At 34.9% G+C, this 24384-nt stretch overlaps 2 protein-coding genes across 2 annotated transcripts; both read left to right on the top strand.

Annotated features, from left to right (window-relative positions):
- The first annotated feature begins 4984 nt into the window (after positions 1 to 4984).
- Positions 4985 to 5581, top strand: LOC136220507 (glutaredoxin-C11-like). The gene has a single exon (XM_066008328.1). It carries the CDS (start codon positions 5096 to 5098, stop codon positions 5402 to 5404), a length of 309 nt encoding a protein of 102 aa, XP_065864400.1. The 5' UTR covers positions 4985 to 5095; the 3' UTR covers positions 5405 to 5581.
- Positions 5582 to 6663: 1082 nt separating this feature from the next.
- On the top strand, positions 6664 to 7353 carry LOC136220506 (monothiol glutaredoxin-S9-like). The gene has a single exon (XM_066008327.1). It carries the CDS (start codon positions 6848 to 6850, stop codon positions 7151 to 7153), a length of 306 nt encoding a protein of 101 aa, XP_065864399.1. The 5' UTR covers positions 6664 to 6847; the 3' UTR covers positions 7154 to 7353.
- Positions 7354 to 24384: the final 17031 nt, after the last annotated feature.

Below are 24384 nucleotides of genomic sequence, written 5' to 3'. Positions count from 1 at the left end.
AGCTCTGATCTCATTTGGCAATTTCAGGTAGCTAATTTCATTAATTTAGCTTAACTAATTGTGTTGTTGTTCGTGATACGTAACGTAACTAAAACACGTACGGTTCCTAAAGGAGAAAAGATTCAAACAGACGATAGAAGCAGTGAGAATAGAAGAAGATGAACAAGTTAGATATGAGGCAGCCACATCTACATTAAAGAGGAGTGTTCGCTTGTTTTATGCGTTGCAGGCTAGTGATGGCCATTGGTGTGTTGAAAACTCAGGGCCTATGTTTTTTGTACCTCCCATGGTATGGTATATACTCATTCTCGTTTGTTTTTCTCTGATTCCTATGCATATATTGGATTGGATTGCTGGTATTTTATCTTTACATTACATGCCATCTTCATACTGTATTTACTATAGAGCATTACAAAGAGATCCTTCGTTACATATACTGTCATCAGGTACGTTTTTCACTTCTTTCCATCAAATTTCTACCTAATTAATTAATTGTGATATATAAAAGCATTATCCATGTGATTATTTTCATATGATATCCTATCTTATCCTTTTTATTTAAGGAACTATATGGCCACGTCAAATACCTATTTATGTCCTTAATTAATTGAGAATATGACATATATATAAATACAAAAATACAAAATGAAATCGTGTCAAAATGAGAATGTTTTTAATTTTTGGTTAAATGATAACAAAATAAGAAAAATTATTGGGTTGCAAATTATATATGTTTGTGTCTGGAATTGTTATTTCTAAATAAGTTATTGTAATTGCAGAACGAAGATGGAGGATGAGGATTACACATAGAATGACATAGTATGATGTTCAGTACAGTATTAAATTATATATGTATGAGAATACTTGGAGAAGGACCAGACGGTGGAATTCAAAATGCTTGTGAAAGAGCTCGTAAATGGATTCTTGATCATGGTGGAGCAACTTCTATTAGCTCTTGGGGAAAGACTTGGCTATCTGTAACCTTTTCTTTCTTTCTTTTATTTAACACCATAAATTATCAATTATATCCACATTAATTTTCCTTCAGCAGAGTCCGATGCCTTTTCTCTTCTAAATGATATTTTCCTTTTCCTCCAGGGAGCGCATCTGCTCAACGGATGAAACTGATATCGTCGTCATTAAGCGATCTGCAAATTTAGTTACACTTAAACTGATATTTGCTTAAGTGTTTTTGTGGAAGTTGTTAGTGTTTGTTCATCTTTCTAGTTTTTTTTGTTACAAACTTGAATACGACAAGTTGAATTAATTGTTATATACAACTATTTCTTGAAGAAATTAAGTTTTGATTATATTTTGAATATGTATGTATTTATGCAATGTGGTATTTGTAGTTTTATTGTGTATGTTTTATAATATCATGTAGAATCAAGTAAATTTTGATTATAAAATTTTATGCTGGATGCTGGAAAATTTTGCAATTTTTTTTTTTAAAAAATCAATATTTTGTGTCGCGCGTGGTGAAGGAGCGATACAAAGTGTACCAGATTAACTCGGGAGCTTGTGTCGCACCCTTGGAGCGCGACACAAGAAGTATCGCTCTATTGTATCGCGCGCGTGTGATAAACGACACAACAGATGAGTAGCTTGTGTCGCTCTCAAGAGCGATGCAAAGTTCTTGTGTCGCATCCCTGTTGTGTCGCACAAAAGTGCGACACAACAACTTGAAAAAGTGCGACACAAGTAAGCATTTTTGTACTAGTGATTTACCCATTAGGAATCAATACATAAAACAAAAAAATATTACAAATTCAACAAAAGATAAATTTAATAAACCATTCATAAATAATTGGCGTAAACCATACGCAGCCCCGTGAACTTGTCACTTTTAGTCATTTTGTCCCCTGAACTTACGGGACGACCCATTTGTCCCTTCAACTATTTAAAAGTGGTATTAGCAACCCCCTGTTTTCATTGTAACGGAAACAATTATGATATTTTTCATTACAAGCACCAAGGTTATAATAAAAAAGGGTTGTGCACTACTAAAATAAGCTGCAAATCAGGTTAGTATAGACAAATACACAAGTTCTCTTGTAAAAATTGCATATATGGTTATGCACTACTAAAACAAGCTCCAAATGAAGTTATATATATGCAGATTAGTTCCAATACTTCCATGAACACTTATACTAATGTTGGAATTTCATTTTGTGTCCGTTATAATGAAAATAAGGGGTTGCTAATACCAATTTTAAATAGTTGAGGGGGCAAATAGGTTGTCCCGTAAGTTCATGGGGCAAAATGACCAAAATTGACAAGTTCAGGAGCTGCATATGGTTTAGGCCTAAATAATTCAGCTACAAATTTAACAAATATTCCAAATTCAAAAATTCTAAATCAACTTTAATTAATAAAAATAAATTGCTCTGTGGTTAAAATCAATGGATAAAAGTCAAATATATGATGAGTATCGGGTACCTAAGGGGGTAATGTTTCCAACAAAAAATCAATTGTAGCCTTACATTATCGAAATTTGAAAAGATTGGTTTGACTGTTATTCAAAGTCACATTAATTGGATATTGCAAACAAGTTTGTCAATAAGCGGAAGCGATTTTGTACATGTTTGATTGAGTATTTGTAACTATATTAGTATCACATTAAATATTTTAAATAGTTTGACACAAATATTTACTATTAACTTAAATGTGACAAACTTAATTGTTAGGACTAACTAAGTTTTTTATTTATTTTGTTAGTAAGCTACTAAATATCTTAGATATAATTGATATTTGAAAGGTCTGAAGTGACAAATAAGAATCAAATTAGATTTTTTAAATTTTTGGTAACGGTAGGGTTTAAATTGATCTTATTGGAAACATTATGATTAAATTTATATTATTTTATATAGGTCTAATACATCACCAGCTCTTTGAACTTGTGCAAAATAGTAGATTGACTCCCTAAATTTGCTTATTTCGTATCACCAGCTCCCTAAACTTGTCCATAAAAGTAGATTAACTTCCTGAACTTTGCAAGTGTCTCATCAACTCCCTAAACTTGCATAACAACTAAATACAAAAACCATAATACTAACTCTCGATTTTCATTCATTCAATCTCTTAAACCTGCAACACTAACTTTTATAATAGGTTGAAAGGTAGGAGAAGCGAAAAAATTATCTCTCGAATAGATGAAGACGTATTTTTAGAATTTAGGTTTAATAAGTTTTTGTATTTAGTTGTTACAGAATAAGCAAGTTTAGGGAGTTGATGAGACACTTGTAAAGTTCAGGGAGCTAATCTATTTTTATGGACAAGTTTAGAGAGTTGGTGATACAAAATAAGCAAAATTTAGGAAACTGATAAGACACTTGCAAAGTTCAGGGAGCCAATCTACTATGTTGGACAAGTTCAGAGAGCTGATAATGTATTCGGCCTTTTATATATTAAAACTAAATCTGCATTTCCCTATTAAAATTGACTTCCATTATAGGTTGACAGGAATGTTGATATGCATTTTAATGACCAAGTGAATTTGGTCATTCACCATTAGATTTAGACTTATTAAATTTAAGCGCTTTGAATCTCCACCTTAAGATTCTAATAAACCTGGATCTATGATCAAATTTTACATAATCATTAAGGTGCATGTGATCAACATGCACCTTAATGATTGGCCGACATGCATGGAAAGGTAGTTGGAAAAGAAAAGGGTTGCATATTAATAGCATTTGTGATGGATGGAATGGTAGTTGGAAAGGATGCATGTATGCATGCATAAAGAAGAGAATGTCATGAGCAACTCTTGTAATATTGGCCGACATGTTAATGCAGAAGAAACGAATACTGCATATTCTTATTTTAGAATTTAGAATTTTTAAGATGATGAGGAATCAACCTTCTTCTATCCATTCTTATTCTTAATCCAATATATATATATATATATACATGCCCTTTCCTCTCTTCCTAAGGCCGTATGGTATATGGTTATGTTATTTGTCAACTACAGTATCCACTAATTACATATTTTACTGTACATGAACACAAACCACCTAATAACAAACTTTCATATAATTAATAAAAAAAAACTTGACAATTTTCATTTCAATAATTCAAAAACTAGTTGGTTGGAAGAGGAGACTTAAATAAATACTACTTAGACTACACTACTCCTTCCATGCGCCAGAGTTGTATTAGGAATTGTGTTGTCTATAGGTTTGGGATTATGTACTATTGTAATTGTGGTTATGAAAAAACTATTCAGTATATATGATATATGGTTAGAATTTTCGGTTGAGAAAGTTGAACTTTAACATCCCATGTATTGTCAATTTTTTATGGCATCAGCAAGCAACAAGATAGGACCAGTAACCATATTACAGGAGGAGGAATTGGATAAACTCTACCCAACTCCACATCAGCAAGCAAACAGATGCATGCAATATTATCACATTTAAATATACGTATTCTCATTAGCTTGATGAATCATATTCATTCAAGGCTACTCAGCATCTTCATCGCCTATTATATTGCAGCCAAAGGTCTAGAAATTCTAGACTTAACCTCTAAAATGAAATGAAATGAAATGAAGGCCTTTGACATTCTCCAAATTAGATTATTAAATAATATATCAACAAAGTGTGAAATATTCTCGTCCATCTAGAGCCAAAGAAATCGTTATCTGCATATATATAATATAAAATTGAAAAAGCTCAATCTGCAGAGATATGCCACCAGTTGAGGCCGAAAGTATGATCTTAATCACATTACTTAAAATGGTCTTTTATATATTCCAACACTATTAAACCGTACGGACATTTCTTGATATGGAGATTTTATATAATCAATCTGTGTGCATGCATTAAGTTAATGCAACTTGTTTTATTAGCAAGAACAAAAGGTCACTGTCAAACAAATCATAAGTGGCATTTTCCTTATCCACACAAATATCTCAAGGAACTTCCTCTTTTTCGCAAAAGGAAATTATCCAATATTTAAATTATTTATTATGTCCTTAAAGGATTTAAACAATGCAATCCCCAGCACCCTTATAAATAAGACTTTTCTGAATCTCAAAGTGTATACCCACCTTTGAATACACACATCCTTCTTAGTAATCAGCTATATTTATTTAATGGATAGAGTGAGAGATTTGGCTTCAACAAGGGCTGCAGTTATATTCACAAAGAGTACATGTTGCATGTGCCACAGCATCAAGACACTTTTTTATGAACTTGGTGCAAGCCCTGCAATTCATGAGCTGGACCGGGATGCCAATGGAAGAGAAATGGAATGGGCTTTAAGAGCCCTGGGTTGTAATCCTTGTGTCCCAGCTGTGTTCATAGGTGGAAAATATGTTGGATCTGCTAAAGATGTCTTATCCCTTCACTTGGATGGTTCTTTGAAACAAATGCTCATTGATGCAAGGGCTATTTGGTTCTAATTCTATATATTATTTTTCTCTTCTCTTTCCTCTTTCATATATATATATATGTATATAGCTCTAATACTATGTTGAAAACAATGTTGTATTAAGGGCTTTGCTTCTTTTTTTCTGGTTCCCTGACTACATTGTATGCAAGGAAAAACTATAATACTCTCTCAACGTTTCCTACATTTATTTCTTTAGATCTTCGATTATGCCTTTTCAATTAGTTTTAATTAATTGTATCATATTGATGAGGAGATTTATGGACCTTAACTAAGCTTATAGTTATAGAACCTAGCTACTTAAATGGTTCCTTCAATTAATGTGTTGGATTCCTCCCAATCTCGAATGTATTTATCATGATGAGCTTCAGAGTGATGCCACGAAACTCTCAACTTAAAGAAGAATATATATATATATATATCTTATGGTTAAATCACAACTCAGAATAAAGTTTCCACAGCTAATGCTTCATTATTTTTTGTAAGCAAGCAATCGAATAATTGATTCTCAAAATAAAGTGATGATACTACTAAGTAACACTTGTTTTATGTCTTGAAACAAATTAATAATTGAGGCATCGAATTAATGCTTCCAAGTATTTTGTCGATCTCCTCATTTTGAGGGCAGGCAAAAGGGTAGCGTTATGCTTCCCTTATCTATCTCTATTCTTCCATATCCAAAATGCCATGCCATGATCTTTTCTTTTGTTCCCACTCACCTTTTTTTAATTAATATATACAAATTTAATACACACAGCAGAGAAATGAACAGTAGTATTCGTTTTTCTGTATTTGACAAAATGAAAATAAATTGAGTGTGTTTGGGACGTGTATGCATTTAGATCCACACGTGCAACAACAATAAAAGGAATCTTGGTGCAACTTGGTGGGCGCACAACAAAAAAGATTCACAGGCACCGAAAGCCAAATCTAATCTTTCATCACAATGATTTAAGCAAAATTGATGGCGAATCTGGGCCAAATTGACCAGCCTTGGAAGAATTTTTTCTATAAAACGGGCACAAATACATAATACAGATCAATTATAAACATTAATATGTTTTGGTCCTTAATTGTATCTTTAAAGAAAATGATTGGTTAATTAATTATAATTAGAGTCAAAATATGAAATAAGATTTTATGTTGGCAAGTTGCAGGTAGTCTCAATCTTTTCTTTAGAAGAAAGTTGGGCTGGGCATCAAAGTAATAATAAAAAGGTTCTTAACTTTTGAATGTTATTATTCAAACATTGTCCGTCCCTATAAATAGAGTAGCATGAGGCAATAACTTGAAACAAACAATAATCAAGCTTGAGCTTTTAATTTCTTTTTCCTCTCTTAGCTCTTCAACACCATTACCATTGGATCGAATTCTATCGAGGGATTCGGTCTGATGGTCAGTAATTAGGCTCTTATAATCGATATTTGGTTTAGTTTTGGTGGTAAATAGAGTGAAAATGGAAAAAGTGATGGGACTGGCATCAGAGAAAGGAGTAGTGATATTCAGCAAGAGCTCATGTTGCATGTGTTATGCAGTGAAAATCCTATTCCAAGGAATTGGAATTGACCCTCTGGTTTATGACATTGACCAAGATCCTGAAGGTAGAGAAATGGAAAGAGCTTTGATCAGGTTGGGTTGCACTGCTCCGGTACCGGCTGTTTTCATCGGTGGAAAGCTCATGGGTTCTACTAATGAGATCATGTCACTCCACTTGAGTGGCTCACTCATTCAAATGCTCAAGCCATACCAGAATTTATCTTAAATTTACCTACTATTTCTAGAATCATCAAGTAATTAATAAGAATGGCTTGATTTAGCCTAGCTAGTGTGCTTTTAATCATCTGATCTGATCAACTACGTATATAATTAAATTTGTAGTAGAAAGAAGCTGTTTGTGTCAAGTAATATGTAACGTTCCCTTTTGCTTTTGTTAATGAAATTAAGTAGCTTTTATTATTTTAAATTGGTCTTTTTCAGCTCCATACATGTGAATGCATAATAGTAATAGACCAGAGATGAAAAGGAACATCTTTAAATAATATTTATTCCATTCCTGAATACCAAAAGAAAGAGAGGGGACATCAAATCTAATAGCCTCGAGTACCTTGATTAATTAATTAATCAATTCCAAAGGGAAAGAATAACAAAACACATTGAGATTGAGGGGCAACTTTCCAACTTCCTATGGCATTCCACCATATATATATATGCAGAAAGAAAGCAAGATTCTTTTGATGTTTCTGCTGATATAGATTCGATTGTCTTAGCTAAAGAAAGGTATTGCATTCTCCTTTTTGCACTTTCTCAAACCTTTAAAAAAACTTGAAAATATCATCAGACTTAGGAAGGACCATCTCCACCCTTCCATGTTGATACTGATGCTGATACACAAATCAAAGGACACCGTTACCATTTCAAGATTCTTTAGTCCATTAAAAAGCATAATGAGGAATTCAAATTACCACCTCACCTAACACAATAGAATCATCTCACTCAACTTAAAGCAAAACGCAGCGTTGCACCCCTCAACAGAAAAATAATAAACTTTCCACACTCTACAACTCTTCCTTCCTCAATTCAAGGGAGCCAGCAGAATGATCATCAATCCCTTAGATAATGTATATACCATAATACCATAGTTTTCGCTAATTACATTTCAGAGCTATTTTTCACTTTTTCTTGCTTCCTATATAACAATGAAATCAGATGAGCTATTATCTTATTCTCATAATTCAGCTTCTTCCTATATTCTCATTATGTTATAAGAGCACACTTAGCCACTCGTCCAAGCATAGCAACCATTGGAGTTCCTCGTGCAGAGATACTCCAGGAAGCCCTTACTTTTGATTGAATCTAGTTTCTCAAATTATCATCAGAAGTGGTCCAGATCAGTGAAATAGCCCTTATATCTAAAAACAAATTCTCTTTTGTGGATTGTACAATACAAAAAGATCCATTGTGTTCAGAAAATTAACTATTAATTTAAAACAATTAAATAAAGAAAGAATTATTGTGAAGTCGGACTATTTTTATAATTTTTAGTGATGAAAGATTGGTTTTGTAATTTGTAATTAAAAAAAATAAAAAATAAAGTTGACCACCAAATTCGGTGGTCAAGTGAATTAATTGTGACAGCAAATTGCTGGCACAATTAATTGATAAGTTGGATCTTTGGCTTATAAAAGCCAAGGATGGATGCATTATATGATGAAGAATAGAATAAGAAGAGAAATGGAGTTAGGGTGGAAGAAAAATGTAGTGAGAGGAGGCACAATTGTGTCTTGTGAATTTTGAGAGTTTATTTAGAGGGTAGTCTAATTATTTTGGGGAGAGATAAAAATAGTAAAGATAATTATTTTGGGTATTTTTGGGAAACACTCGGGTGCTACTATTTTTGTTTTATCTCATTGTAACTCTAGAAAGTTTCTAGAAAACACCATCTTGTAAACCTCATAAATTCAATAAAATTGTTTTATCGCTTCCGCTAAATTGTCGCAATCAAGAAAAATTCCCAACAGTGGTATCAGAGCTATGGTTCAATGTAGCGTCACGCACCAAATCAATTGGGCGTGAGAAAATGGAGAAAATGAGCAAGCAGTTGAGGGAAGGACTGCTGGCAAGGAGAAGCCTCAAATGTTTCGTGTAAGAAGTTTGGGCACGTGCAATAGAATTGCATGAACAAGAGAAAAGAAAATGTCAATATGGCAAATCATGTTGACGAAGAAGAATTTACTTAATTTGGAGAGAAGTGCTCCAATAGTTGAAGGTTGATGAGAAGTGCATCAACAAATCGATTCGGTGAGAAGTGCTCCGAGAAGTTGTTTGCGGAGATAAGTGCTCCGTTTACAAGGTGATGATGGGAAAGTACATCATAAATATATTACAAAAAAAAATGAAAGTTTTAAATTAATAGTTAAGGGGAAGATTGTTGAGAAAATTAACTATTACTTTAAAACAATTAAATAAAGAAGGAATTGTTGTGAAGTCTTAATTAATAAGGGACTATTTTTATAATTTGTAGCGATGAAATATTGGTTTTGTAATTTGTAATTAAAAAAAATAAAAAATAAAAAATAAAGTTGACCACCGAATTCGGTGGTCAAGTGATTTAATTGTGCCAGCAAATTGTTGGCACAATTAATTGATAAGTTGGATCTTTGGCTTATAAAAGCCAAGGATGGATGCATTATATGATGAAGAATAGAATAAGAAGAGAAAGGGAGTTAGGGTGGAAGAAAAATGTAGTGAGAGGATGCACAATTGTGTCTTGTGAATTTTGAGAGTTTATTTAGAGGGTAATCTAATTATTTTGGGGAGAGATAAAAATAGTAAAGATAATTATTTTTGATATTTTTAGGAAACACCCGAGTGCTACTATTTTTGTTTTATCTCATTGTAACTCTAGAAAGTTTTTGGAGAACACCCTCTTGTAAACCTCATAAATTCAATAAAATTGTTTTATCGCTTCCGCTAAATTGTCGCAATCAAGAAAAATTCCCAACACATTGTTCTTTGTACCGCAGAGGTGCAATAATATGGTAATGTCTTGAATTTTGCATGCAGTTTATTAACAAAATTGCACAGATTATTATCTGGATTGATAAAGTTTTAGAGGCATGGACAGATCTCAAAGATAGGTTCTCACAGGGTGATTCATCGAATCTCAGAGTTGAAAAAGGAAATACACAACTATAAGCACGGACCTAAAAATTCTTTATGATGAGCTAATGATCTACGACTCTTACCAAAAGACAGTTGCAATCCTGATTGTGGTGCTTTTTGCACACTTAGAGAGCAACTAGATGAAGATCAAGTAATTGCTTTTCTCCAAGGCGTAAATGATCAGTATTATACTGTATGTTCTTAAATAATTCTTATAGAACCCTTACCATCCTTGATGATGGACTTCAACTAAGGGATAAGTGTACCCCGTCGTTATCAAGTAATAAATCTGGTTAAGTCCAAATATCAAATCCATAGGATTTATACCCACAAGTATTAAACTACTCCGACTTAGAGAGCAACTGGATGAAGACTAGCTAACTGCTTTTCTCCAAGGCTTAAATGATCAGTATAATACTTTATGTTCTTAAATAATTCTTATAGAGCCCTTACCATCCTTTGATGAGCTAAGAGAGATGTGCTCTCTCGGTTTCAACTGAGGGATAAGTGTAACTCGTCGTTACTGGTAAAGTCCAAGTATCGAATCCACAAGATTTACACCCACAAGTATTAAACTATTCGATTCTACATGTTATCTAGGCGGTGAATATTTTAGATTTGATTTGGATAACAACTGTAAACTATTCCTAAACTATATGTGAGACAGTTTTTATGCGTTCAAGCCCTTGTGGGATGATGGAGGTAGCATTAAGTTACAACACATAATAAACAATATTTCAGATTATATATGAGTAACAGTTTACTCTTGCAAAGACGATTATACATAAACTGACCAACTCCATTAAGTTCTTAGATCGTGATTCTCTCTTAAGGCTATTCCAATTCTTTAGGTTCAGAAAATAGGGTCCGTAAGTTCGTGGCTTGTAAATTCCGGTAAGGCAACACCTATGTGAATCCTAATGGATTTTGGAGTTTGTAATCAACCTACACAATAATCAATTATGAGAATCAAAGAAAGGAATAACATCAATAAGTATAGTGAAACTGAAAATCAAAAATCGAAAATCATATATTATAACTGTGGAAAGCGTTAAAATTGAATACAATCGAATATAGCACATACGAAGAGTACAAACTAGTTAACAATGTAAAAGGAAGAAGAATCCGCCCTTAGAACTAGCTAATCGGACTCAAGGTCGTTGCTTCGGATTCAGAGGTGGAACTCTCGAGCTTGGGGAACAAGGATGGAACGTAACTTCGTCGGGACAATGGAGGAATTACAACAATAAGCTCTCAAGATGTAGGGTGATTTATTACACAAAAACTGAATGCCTAATTGGGTGCCAAGCACCCCTATTTATACAAAAATCTATCTCGAGATATAATCGTAAATGCACTTTTCCTTACATTTTTCACACAAGAAAACATAGAAATTGGAGTCACATGATGTGTTAACCAGGTGACACACCTTGTTGACTAGGGCCAAACTTGGATGTTGATCGGGTGAATATTGCACTAGATAGCCTTGTTAGGAATTAGCCCACAAGACGTGTGGATCAGGTGCCACGCCGTTGTAGACATCGAGTCGGAGGACCTTGTTGGAAATTAAGGCTAAGGTATAGCAGCGGAAATATAAAAATTTTAGCCTATTTCCTTTTAACCATAGGATCCGTTAATTGTTATTTCATATAAAGAAGGATAAGAAGGAATACCTTTCGATGAACAATCTACCGTTGTTAAAGAAGCGCCCACAATTCTTCTCCGAGATTCCAACCACAAAGTATAACACGGTAAGGTTAAGATGGAATCAACCCTTATAAGATGCAACCAAATTAGATTGCCTCTAATTAACCAACACAAGATCAAAGAGAAAAGGAGATGAATGAGATTAATCAATTGACGGAAGCCGTATGAATTCTTATCCACGAACTAGGGGATGCGAATTCACTTTTTCTCTCTTAATGTAGGTTTCGAAAATCACAATAAGGGGAGGGGATTAGCTTGGTCGAAATTCTCATAAGGAGGGGGTATATATAGTCACTTGTATCTAAACCCTAGTTAGATAGGAATAGGTTACTTAATAGGAATTCCATTCGGAATAGGATTCCTAATTATTATCTTATAATATATCAAATACATTTAGGATAATAATAAATAACCTAATTGAATAATAATAGGAGTATATTAATCTAATTAAAACTCCTAACTTAATTATCTCTTAATTAATTTAATTCACAAACCTAATCAAATTAGGATTAATGGAATTAAAATAATTCCTTATTTACTATATATAAATTTCGGCCCCCCTCTATATAAATGGGCCTTACTGGGCTCATTTGGGCTTCCATCTATTAATGACATCCATCTCTCTTTTGGTTCCAAGTCTTATGTGTGATCCATTAGGTTCTTACTACTTCTGGCCGTATGCAACTATTAAATTAATTTCTTCAAGAATTATATTTAATCCTTGCATAACGGAATGATGTACTGAGTATGTTATTGGCAAGTCTGTAATCATTCCCCCAGAGTCCGTTAAGAAGACAGGTTGATTCTGTCGTTAACCCTTCCGTATTAGTTACAGTATAATTCGATCCTTTATCAACTACATCCTTGAACTGAATCTTATGACTATGGGTGATGTCAAGTCACATATAGCGAGACGTTCATTTTACTTGTACAGGCCGAGTCAACTCAAATAGATAGGTTAAGTGAAATCTGTATTTCTACTCTTAAGCTATCACCTTGCAAGGATTTAGAGTCGAGTCTTCCACAAGCGATCCTTGGATGTATCTCCCATTAATCGGGAGTGATAAATGCTCAATCCAATGTATAACTACCCTGACATTACCTCCTGTGACACCTCACCTTTGCAGTTCACACCCCAGAGTCATCTCTGTTAAGGATCGTGGGACCACAGGATCAAAGTCTCACATTCAGTAATTCAGGATGACCAATTAACATTCCTTTGAGTCTGAGGATTAGTTATACCTATTAATACCAATGAGATGAACAGGTGACAAGGAAGAATCTACCCATCCTGTTATCTCAAATCGGATCCCCAATCCTAATGAACGACGTTTCATCGGATCTATGTAACTGTCCAGATATCTACATATATGAAGCTTGTGAGATCAGCATTCTGTCGGACAGAAGACATTGTTACATACAAGTCTCAACAGTGATATATCAATCCTAAACATATCACTTGACTTGGGGTGGTTTTAAGTTTATTAGTTTATTATAAAGTTTTGTCTCACTTCATGCTTGTATGAACACTTTATAATCACTTTAAACAAACTTACAGATTTCCTTTTATTAGACTTTATTTAGTGCTTAAAAGGGATTGCCTTTATATAGTTATAAAACATATATCTCATTAAAACAAATGACATAAAGAACAATTCATTTACATTAAGTTTGTATCCTGCAACAATTGTCTATAGGACACTAAACCCCAACATACTCCCACTTGGACTAAAGCCAATTGTTTCTAAAACTTATCCCAGTAGAAGTTAAATGACGATCATGTACTTTCTGGGTTAAAGGCTTTGTCAACGGATCTGCAACGTTGTCCTCTGTAGGTACTCTTTCTATTCTCACATCTCATCTAGCCACAATCTCTCTAATGATGTGGTATCGCTTTAGGTAGTGCTTGGATGCATTATGAGACCGTGGTTCCTTTGCTTGCGCAATGGCTCCATTGTTATCACAGTATAGAGTAATGGGATTGACAATGTCAGGCACCACTCCTAGTTCTGTAATGAACTTTCTAATCCAAACTGCTTTCCTTTGCTGCTTCTGCAGCAGCGATGTACTCTGACTCGGTCGTAGAGAAAGCTACGCTTCCCTGCTTGGAACTTTTCCAACTGACCGCGCCCCCATTCAAGATAAACAGGTATCCTGATTGGGATTTAAAATCATTCTCATCTGTGAGATGACTAGCGTCTGAAAATCCTTCAATTTTCAGATCTCCTTCTCCATACACTAGGAACATGTCTTTAGTCCTTCTTAAGTACTTAAGAATGTTCTTGACGGCAATCCAATGCTCGTCTCCCGGATTCCCTTGGTAACGACTCGTTACAGATAACGCGAACGCTACGTCAGGTCTAGTGCATAGCATAGCATACATAATCGAACCGATCGCGCTGGCGTACGGGACTACAGCCATGCGTCATTTGTCATCATCAGTTCTAGGACATTGATGATTGTTTAACTTTACTCCATGTACCATGGGTAAGTTACCTCGTTTCGATTCAAGCATGCTAAACCGATTTAGCACCTTTTCAATGTATGTAGCCTGTGAAAGACCAAGCAGTCTACGCGATCTATCCCTGCAGATCTTTATACCAAGTATATAGGCTACTTCACCAAGGTCTTTCATTGAGAAGTTACCGGATAACCATACTTTCACCGATTGTAATAGAGCAATGTCATTTCCCATTAACAGTATATCGTCCACATATAGTATGAGAAATGCTATAGAGCTCCCACTTGCTTTCTTGTAAATGCAAGCTTCTTCGCAATTTTGTTCGAAACCAAATTGTTTTATGGTTTCATCAAAATGCTTATTCCAGCTTCTAGAAGCTTGCTTGAGTCCATAAATGGATCTCTGAAGTTTGCAAACTTTATTTGCATCCTTTGATATGAAACCTTCAGGCTGCATCATGTATACATCCTCAAGCAGATTTCCATTTAGGAAAGCTGTTTTCACATCCATTTGCCAAATCTCATAATCAAAATGAGCGGCAATTGCAAGCATGATTCTGATTGATTTGGACATAGCAACAGGAGAGAAGGTTTCGTCATAATCAACACCTTGTTTCTGACGATATCCTTTCGCTACCAACCTAGCCTTGTAGGTACTAACCTTTCCATCCATGTCAGTCTTCTTTTTGAAGATCCACCTGCACCCAATGGGAATTATCCCTTCGGATGGATCAACCAAAGTCCACACTTGGTTAGTATACATGGAATCCATTTCAGAATCCATGGCTTCAAGCCATGCTTTAGAATCTGGACTAGTAAGAGCCTCTTCGTAGTTTTCGGGTTCGTCGTCTAACACGGGAACCTCGTTATCATCTCCCACTAGAAAACCATATCTAACTGGGAGTTCACGAACTCTTCGTGATCTACGAATAGGTGCCACTGGAGTCTCATCTAATGGGACTTCTTCGGGTACCTCAACCGCTTCTGTTGTTTCAGTCGGTGTTTCTTCCTCTTGAACTTCGTCGAGTTCGATCACGCTTCCCTTTTGTGTTTCTTCGAGAAACTCTTTCTCTAAGAAGGTTGCGTATCTGGATACTATTACTTTCTGATCATCTGGATGATAGAAGTAATACCCCATGGTTTCTTTGGGATATCCAATGAAGAAACATTTATCAGATTTAGAATCTAATTTGTCGGACGCTATGCGTTTGACATATGCTGAACAACCCCATACTCTCATAAATGAGAACACAGGTTTCCTACCAATGAACAATTCATATGGTGTGGAACTAGCGGATTTAGTTGGTACTCGGTTCAGGGTGAAGAGGGCAGTTTCTAAGGCATAGCCCCAGAACGATTTTGGAAGTAAAGCCATGCTCATCATGGATCGTACCATATCTAATAGGTACGGTTTCTCCTCTCGGATACACCATTGTGTTGTGGTGTATAAGGAGGTGTCCATTGTGAGCATATCCCACATTCAGTTAGATAATTCAGAAAATCATCTGAAAGATATTCGCCACCTTGATCGGATCGAAGCGTCTTTATTTTCTTTCCTAATTGATTTTCCACTTCATTCTTGAAGCATTTGAACTTGTCAAAAGCTTCTGATTTGTGCCTCATCAAGTAGATGTAACCATATCGAGTATGGTCATCTATGAAGCTTATGAAGTATCTGAATCCTCCTCTTGCTTGGACGGACATAGGACCGCATACATCTGAATGAATGAGTCCTAGAGTGTCTGATACACGCTCACCTTTATTGCTAAAGGGTGTCTTTGTCATTTTACCTTTTAAACATGATTCGCATGTTTCCAATGATTCGGAATCGATTGGATCTATAAGCCCATCTGAATGTAGCTTTAGCATGCGTCTCTTGTTTATATGGCCTAAACGACAATGCCACAAGTAAGTTGAATTATCTATCTTATGTCTTTTGGTATCAATTGCAAAAACAGGAGTTTTATCATCTAACGCATAAATCCCATTTTGTGATATTCCTGAAAAATAAAAGATCGAATCTTTATAAAAATTGCAACTATTGTTCTTTATTGAAATATGAAAACTGTCGTCAACAAGACGGCTAATAGAAATAATGTTACGAGACATCTCAGGAACGTATAAACAATTCCTTAATTCTATTACAAGCCCAGAGGGCAAAAGTAAAACATAATCTCCAATTGCGAGGGCGGCAACTCTTGCTCCATTTCCCACTCGCAAGTTTATGCTTCCTTTCTTAAGTTCCTTAGTCTGTTTTAGCTCCTGCATATTTGTACAAATATGAGATCCACATCCGGTATCAAGTACCCAAGATTCAGACAATGAAACTGTATTTATTTCAATATAAAACATACCAGATGCTGAAGCACCGTTATTTTCCTTCTCGTGGAAGGTTAGGTACTCCATGCAATCCTTCTTCCAATGCCCTAAGTCACCACAATAGTAGCACTTTCCTTTGGGCTTCTTTGGTTCCTTTCCCTTTGTTTCGGTGAGCACAGCCCCCTTGCATTTATCAAGATGGTTTGGATCGGGAGTGACCCCTTTCCTTTTTCTCGATCCTTCAATAGCAAGGGCCAACATTTCCTCGTTTTCTTTTGTAATGGGCTCGACTGACTCGAGCATATGTGCAAGCTCTACAAGAGAGGTTTGCAAGCCACTCATCTGATAGTTCATGATGAACTGTGAGTAGCTCTCAGGGAGGGACTGTAGAAGTAAGTTTTCACTTAGTTCATGGTCCATCGCATCTCCAATACTAGAAAACTTGGTTATGAGGCTGATCATCTTGGCACAATGTACCATCACAGATGTGCCCTCCTGCATGTTGATTTTATATAACTCCTTGGTTATTTCGAAGCGCTCGCACCGAGTTTCTATCACAAATAGCTCTTTAAGGTGCTTGACCATGGAAGAGGCATCCATATCTGAATGTAGTTGTCTTTTAACCTCCGGTGTCAATGATGCAAGTATGATGTCCCCTACTTGATCGTCATCAGCTTTATGCTTCAAGTAAGCATAAACCTCTTGGTAGGGAGCATCATCCATTAGGTAAGGGGGTATCGGTGTATCAAGTACATACCCTTTCCTTTCGAACTTCAAAACAATTTTGAGGTTACGAAACCAGTCGGTGAAGTTTGAACCATTCAATTTGTTATCGGTAAGGATGTAACGCAGATTGGTGTTAGTCATGATTTTAAGAGCGTATGTTTAAACAAAACCTGAGAGTGAGAAAGAGTAAACGTATGTCATTCATTTGCTTTAAAGTATAACAATCTAAAATTATAGGCCTTTTAATTTATTTCAGATTGCTCCCACTATTTTGCCAAATTAATAACCCTCCATATTAATTCGAAGAATTTCACAAATCCTTTAGTGAGCTAGGATCCTAACTCCTGAGATTTCGCCTTGACTTTAGCCAACAAGCTAGTCCCATTTGTTAGGTAGATTCATGCAATCAATCACATCTCGAATGTGATTCCTAGGTTATTGGGTTACTAACCACATTAGTAACTAATATGTCATTCATATTAATCCTAACCATTTTGTCCATTAGTTTATGACAACATGAGTTTGCCCATCCAATTATCATAATCTAATTTAAGTACTACCCCATATTCATGAAAGAATGATTTTCGATAATCCAGGTGTTACCATAAGACCCCGAGCTTGACTTTAGCCAACAACCCAAAGGCCCCCAGTACTGCCGGCTGAATTATAATATTAGGGAGGGGCAACCGATTTTAATAACTTGCTTATTTACTTAACTTTTTAATGAGGGATTTTTATTTAAGTCTCATAATCTAACTTAGTCTTGATTTGCTTTAGCATACATCAGACACACATACATACATACATTTGCGTTATGGACATATCATCTAAATTATTCCGTCGAGCCAGAGACGGAATAAAAGGCCAAACCTAAGGAAATACTAACTATTACATATTTCTCTTTAGGTCCTCCGTCTTCTCCATGGCGCCTTGAAATTACATATTAATTTCTATACTACTATAAGAAAACTTCAATTGAATTGAAGGGAATCAGATGAGAGGAGAAATTACAATAGATAGTAGAAAGGCAGGACGCGCATGCCCTATTTCAAAAATACCAAAAGACTAAAAGAGGGTCCAAATATGTCCATAACTCCAAACATGCAAAGACTCAATTAAATAAATTTAATTGGTTGATTACATAACCGTCTTATGTAATATTTAGGTTAATCACATTAACTCGTCAAATTAACTTTCATCCAATTTTACATATTATCGTTTCGTATCTTTATATTAACCCTTAGATTAATATAACCATATAAAACGTCGATTATGCATGTCCCAATTATTTTGATTTCAATTCATTTAACGCTTTGATTTACAACTTGGTAAAAACAAACTTTTAAACGAATTTTTCATTCGATAATCAAAACAGAAAACTATTGATTTCCGAAACATATATATATATATATATATATATATAAATTATTTACAAGCCGATTTTAACAATTAAAATCAAGTGGGATTCGGGCTAGGGCCCGAAACTGGGCTGCTGCCGTTTGGCAGCAGCCCCGCGGCTGCGCACGCGGCTGCTGCCGCGATGCAGCAGCCGCGCGACAGCGGTTGGTCACGCCGTGAGGCGCGACCCGAGCCGCTGTCGTATATTTTTTTTTTTATAAAATATAAATATATATATCAGTTTTTAAAACGATTTCAAAAACGATTTTCAGAAATAGGAAAAACTACAATAGATTTCCGTTTTATCTTTTAGAATTAATAAAACTAATTTTATTAACCTAACTATAAAACAAATAGATTTTGTTATAATGATTATCAACCGAAATAATTAGGAACATACGCATAATCAATTTTAATTAACAATTAACTAAAATTTATTTATCTTTAGAATTAATTAATCAAACAATTTGTTAATTAATCCTAACCATAAATATTTATTCAGTCCTATTGAAAAACTTCTAAATTTTCATATATGAAATAACGGATTTAACGATGGCTCTGATACCACTGTTGGAAATTAAGGCTAAGGTATAGCAGCGGAAATATAAAAATTTTAGCCTATTTCCTTTTAACCATAGGATCTGTTAATCGTTATTTCATATAAAGAAGGATAAGAAGGAATACCTTTCGATGAACAATCTACCGTTGTTAAAGAAGCGCCCACAATTCTTCTCCGAGATTCCAACCACAAAGTATAACACGGTGAGGTTAAGATGGAATCAACCCTTATAAGATGCAACCAAATTAGATTGCCTCTAATTAACCAACACAAGATCAAAGAGAAAAGGAGATGAATGAGATTAATCAATTGACGGAAGCCGTATGAATTCTTGTCCACGAACTAGGGGATGCGAATTCACTTTTTCTCTCTTAATGTAGGTTTCGAAAATCACAATAAGGGGAGGGGATTAAGCTTGGTCGAAATTCTCATAAGGAGGGGGTATATATAGTCACTTGTATCTAAACCCTAGTTAGATAGGAATAGGTTACTTAATAGGAATTCCATTCGGAATAGGATTCCTAATTATTATCTTATAATATATCAAATACATTTAGGATAATAATAAATAACCTAATTGGATAATAATAAGAGTATATTAATCTAATTAAAACTCCTAACTTAATTATCTCTTAATTAATTTAATTCACAAACCTAATCAAATTAGGATTAATGGAATTAAAATAATTCCTTATTTACTATATATAAATTTCGGCCCCCCTCTATATAAATGGGCCTTACTGGGCTCATTTGGGCTTCCATCTATTAATGACATCCATCTCTCTTTTGGTTCCAAGTCTTATGTGTGATCCATTAGGTTCTTACTACTTCTGGCCGTATGCAACTATTAAATTAATTTCTTCAAGAATTATATTTAATCCTTGCATAACGGAATGATGTACTGAGTATGTTATTGGCAAGTCTGTAATCATTCCCCCCAGAGTCCGTTAAGAAGACAGGTTGATTCTGTCGTTAACCCTTCCGTATTAGTTACAGTATAATTCGATCCTTTATCAACTACATCCTTGAACTGAATCTTATGACTATGGGTGATGTCAAGTCACATATAGCGAGACGTTCATTTTACTTGTACAGGCCGAGTCAACTCAAATAGATAGGTTAAGTGAAATCTGTATTTCTACTCTTAAGCTATCACCTTGCAAGGATTTAGAGTCGAGTCTTCCACAAGCGATCCTTGGATGTATCTCCCATTAATCGGGAGTGATAAATGCTCAATCCAATGTATAACTACCCTGACATTACCTCCTGTGACACCCAACCTTTGCAGTTCACACCCCAGAGTCATCTCTGTTAAGGATCGTGGGACCACAGGATCAAAGTCTCACATTCAGTAATTCAGGATGACCAATTAACATTCCTTTGAGTCTGAGGATTAGTTATACCTATTAATACCAATGAGATGAACAGGTGACAAGGAAGAATCTACCCATCCTGTTATCTCAAATCGGATCCCCAATCCTAATGAACGACGTTTCATCGGATCTATGTAACTGTCCAGATATCTACATATATGAAGCTTGTGAGATCAGCTTTCTGTCGGACAGAAGACATTGTTACATACAAGTCTCAACAGTGATATATCAATCCTAAACATATCACTTGACTTGGGGTGGTTTTAAGTTTATTAGTTTATTATAAAGTTTTGTCTCACTTCATGCTTGTATGAACACTTTATAATCACTTTAAACAAACTTACGGATTTCCTTTTATTAGACTTTATTTAGTGCTTAAAAGGGATTGCCTTTATATAGTTATAAAACATATATCTCATTAAAACAAATGACATAAAGAACAATTCATTTACATTAAGTTTGTATCCTGCAACAATTGTCTATAGGACACTAAACCCCAACAGACCTGTGATGAAATCCCAAGATAAATCGGCCAAAGCGGTTGATTCTATTAGTTCGAAAATTTAAATCAAGAAAAATCTCGGAGAGCCGGTACTTGCGAGTCCCACTAGCAAATTCAATATCTCCCGGATGATGTCAGGCATGTTCACCATTTTGTCGGTAGATGAGAAGGCCCCGGAAGTCGGACGTCGATCGACGAATGACGCTCCCGACAGGTGAACGTCATCTCTCGCACGCTAGACACGGAGCTCGGCGCGTCAAACGCTCGTCCGACGGGCGTTTGACGCACGCCCGATGCTCGTTGGGCGTCACCCAACTCGTTGGACGAACTCCCGACGCACGGTGGGTGTCGCCCAACAAGCGTTGGGCGTACGCCCAACAGACGCTGGGCATCGCCCAATGAACGTCGAGCGTCGCCCAACGGCTGTTGGGCGTACACCCAACAATTGTTGGGCGTCGCCCAACGAGAGTTGGACGTACGCCCAATGTATGTTGGGCGATGCCCAACGATGGTTGGGCGCGCGCCCAACCCATGTTGGGCGACGCCCAACGTATGTTGAGCGTCGCCCGCCTCTCGTCGGGCGACGCTCAACATAGGTGAGCGTACATGCCTGACTCCTATAAAAGGCACGGATCCCCATGCATTGGGAATGGGGCTCTTTTTGGGAAAAATTATTTTTCTAGAGAGAGAAAGTGGATTTTTTTGGGAAAAAATTTATTTTTCTAAAAAAATTGAAATTTTATAAAAGTTAAATATTGGACCAAAAAACACCAAAAACCATAACTCGTGGAATCAACCGACTTCGACTGTCAATACCGATCTCGAGGTATTATCTGAGGACTAGACTCGTTTAATTTATTTATTTCGTTTATTTATTTATTTATAGTTTTTTTCATTTATTTATTTTATTTATAATTCTAGTTATTTATTTTATTTTTCACTTTAATTTATTCTTTCGTATTTATTTAATTTCCGTCTCGTATTAAATGAAAGTTTGGTTTTGTTTTGAAATAAAAACCTCGTTTTAAGTCCCAATACGAACCGTGACCCGGTTTAAGGGTAGTTCGGGACTAAAACGTTGTAGATATAAGATTTAAAAATGTTTTCCTAATTAACGTTTTGAAATAAAACATCGTTTTGGGAGATTCCGTTATAGACTATGACCCGATTTGGGTAGTTCGGGGATGAAAATGATAGAATAGAATAGATCTAAAGCTTTTTAACGAATCTGAAAAGTATAGGGACTGTTTCTGTAAATCTATCTTTTCTGTCACTAAAGGAAGTTTAGCGACGGAAAATCCGTCGCTAAAGCTGCTGGAATCCGAAAAATACCTTTTTAACCATCTTTTCTTAACTTTTTGACATTTATACTTGTATATATATATATATATATATAACTATGTAATATGTAATATATTTATTAAAATTATTTTGGGAGTATATAACTAATAACTAATAATTATGTATTATATATTTATCTATTTTCCATTTAAACTTCATTTATATTAATCTAGTTTTGTAAAATCATATATATATATATATATATATATATATATATAGTTTTGGGTTTATTCAAGTTATATTAGTTATTAGTATGGGAGATAATTGGTTGCAACCTTTGTGATAATTAAGTAATAAAGGCTTTTGGGTTATTAAGGGTTATTTTCTATATATTTATCATAATAATAACTATTTTGGGTTTAAAGTTATTTTCTTATCCTTTATGAACTTTGCTCATTGTTTTTAGGGTTAATTACAAAAAACTACCCTGTGGTTTCGCCGATTTGCGATGTGGTACCTGTGGTTTTTTTTCTTACAAACACCTCCCTGTGGTTGTCGCCGTTATACAAATCAAGGAAACGGCAAAAATTCTGTTAAATCAGAGGGGCAATTTGGGAAAGAAAAATTTTGACTTTTTTTTTCTTAATTTTTAGGTTGACTTCATCTTCTTCTTCTCTTCTTCTTCGTTCCTCTTCTTCTTCTTCCTCTATTTCCTCTTCCACTTTATGTTCTTCTTCTTCCATTTTCTCCTCTTCTTCCTTTCTTTTCTTCTTCTTCCTTATTTCTTCTCTTCATCTTTCCCTTTTTTCTTTTTTTTCTTTTTTTAATTCTGGAAATTCCTGATTTCTGGAAATTCCAGAAATCTGGAAATTCCAGACGTCAAGAACGTCCAGAGACGTTCTTAATTTCTGGAATTTCCAGATTTCTAGAATTTCTAGATTTCTAGAAATTCCAGACGTGAAGAACGTTCTTCACGTTCTGGAAATTCCAGATTTCTAGAAATTCCAGATTCTGGATCCAGAATTAAAAAAAATTAGAAAAAAAAGAAGAAAAATAGGAAGAAGAAGAGAAGAGAGGAAGAAGAAGAAAAAAGAGGAGGAGGAGGAGGAGGAGGAAGAGAAAGAAGAAGAAGAAGAAAAGATTCTAGGTGAAGGTGAAGAAGAAGAAAATCGTGGAAGAAGAGAATCAACGATGAAGGAGAGAGGAGGAGAGAGAAAAAAATAAAAAAAAATAAAAAAATCGAATTTCCTAAATTGCCCCTGTTCCACGTCAGATTTTTAACAGATTTTTTGCCGTTTCCTTGATTTGTATAACGGCGACAACCACAGGGAGGTGTTTGTAAGAAAAAAAACCACAGGTACCACATCGCAAATCGGCGAAACCACATGGTAGTTTTTTTGTAATTAACCCTTGTTTTTATATGTTTTCAATTGGGATATTGTTCTTTATTACTATTTTTACTTACTAATAATCATAATATATATATATATATATATCTTTTATTTACTTCATTTTTAATCTATAGGTATAAATACCATTTTTACCAAAATGTATATATATTTCAAATATATTATGTTGGGTGGGTTTGGGATTAAATTTCTTAATTATTGTAATTATGTTCAAGTGAGAGTTAATTGGATGAAAATGGGAAAAACAAGCCACAAAAAAGGATTTCAATTTAATTACGTAGATTAAAGGTATTTGGAGACTTTTAAAATGTAAGTAAGGGTTTTCAACTTTTTTGTTCCAAATGGTTTTCTAAATGTCATGTTTTGAAACCTTAATCCGTTCCAACGACGGATTAAGCGAGCCTCGTAATTAAAAGCGCTTTCTTGTAAATAATAGAGTTTTGAATCGTTTTGCGTTTAAACGGTTTTGTACAAAAATAAATGGACTTGTATGCTTAATCATGTTTTCGGTTGAATGTGCATTTTTCACGTTTTCAAGCACTCGAGTCGTTCCAACGACGATTCGAGTGAAAAGCAAGTAAATCAACAAGGTTTTGA

Source organism: Euphorbia lathyris, chromosome 2 (assembly GCF_963576675.1).
Source record: "Euphorbia lathyris chromosome 2, ddEupLath1.1, whole genome shotgun sequence".
Taxonomy (NCBI): domain Eukaryota; kingdom Viridiplantae; phylum Streptophyta; class Magnoliopsida; order Malpighiales; family Euphorbiaceae; genus Euphorbia; species Euphorbia lathyris.
Note: the sequence above shows the minus strand (reverse complement) of the source record. Positions and strands in the feature narration are given on the sequence as shown.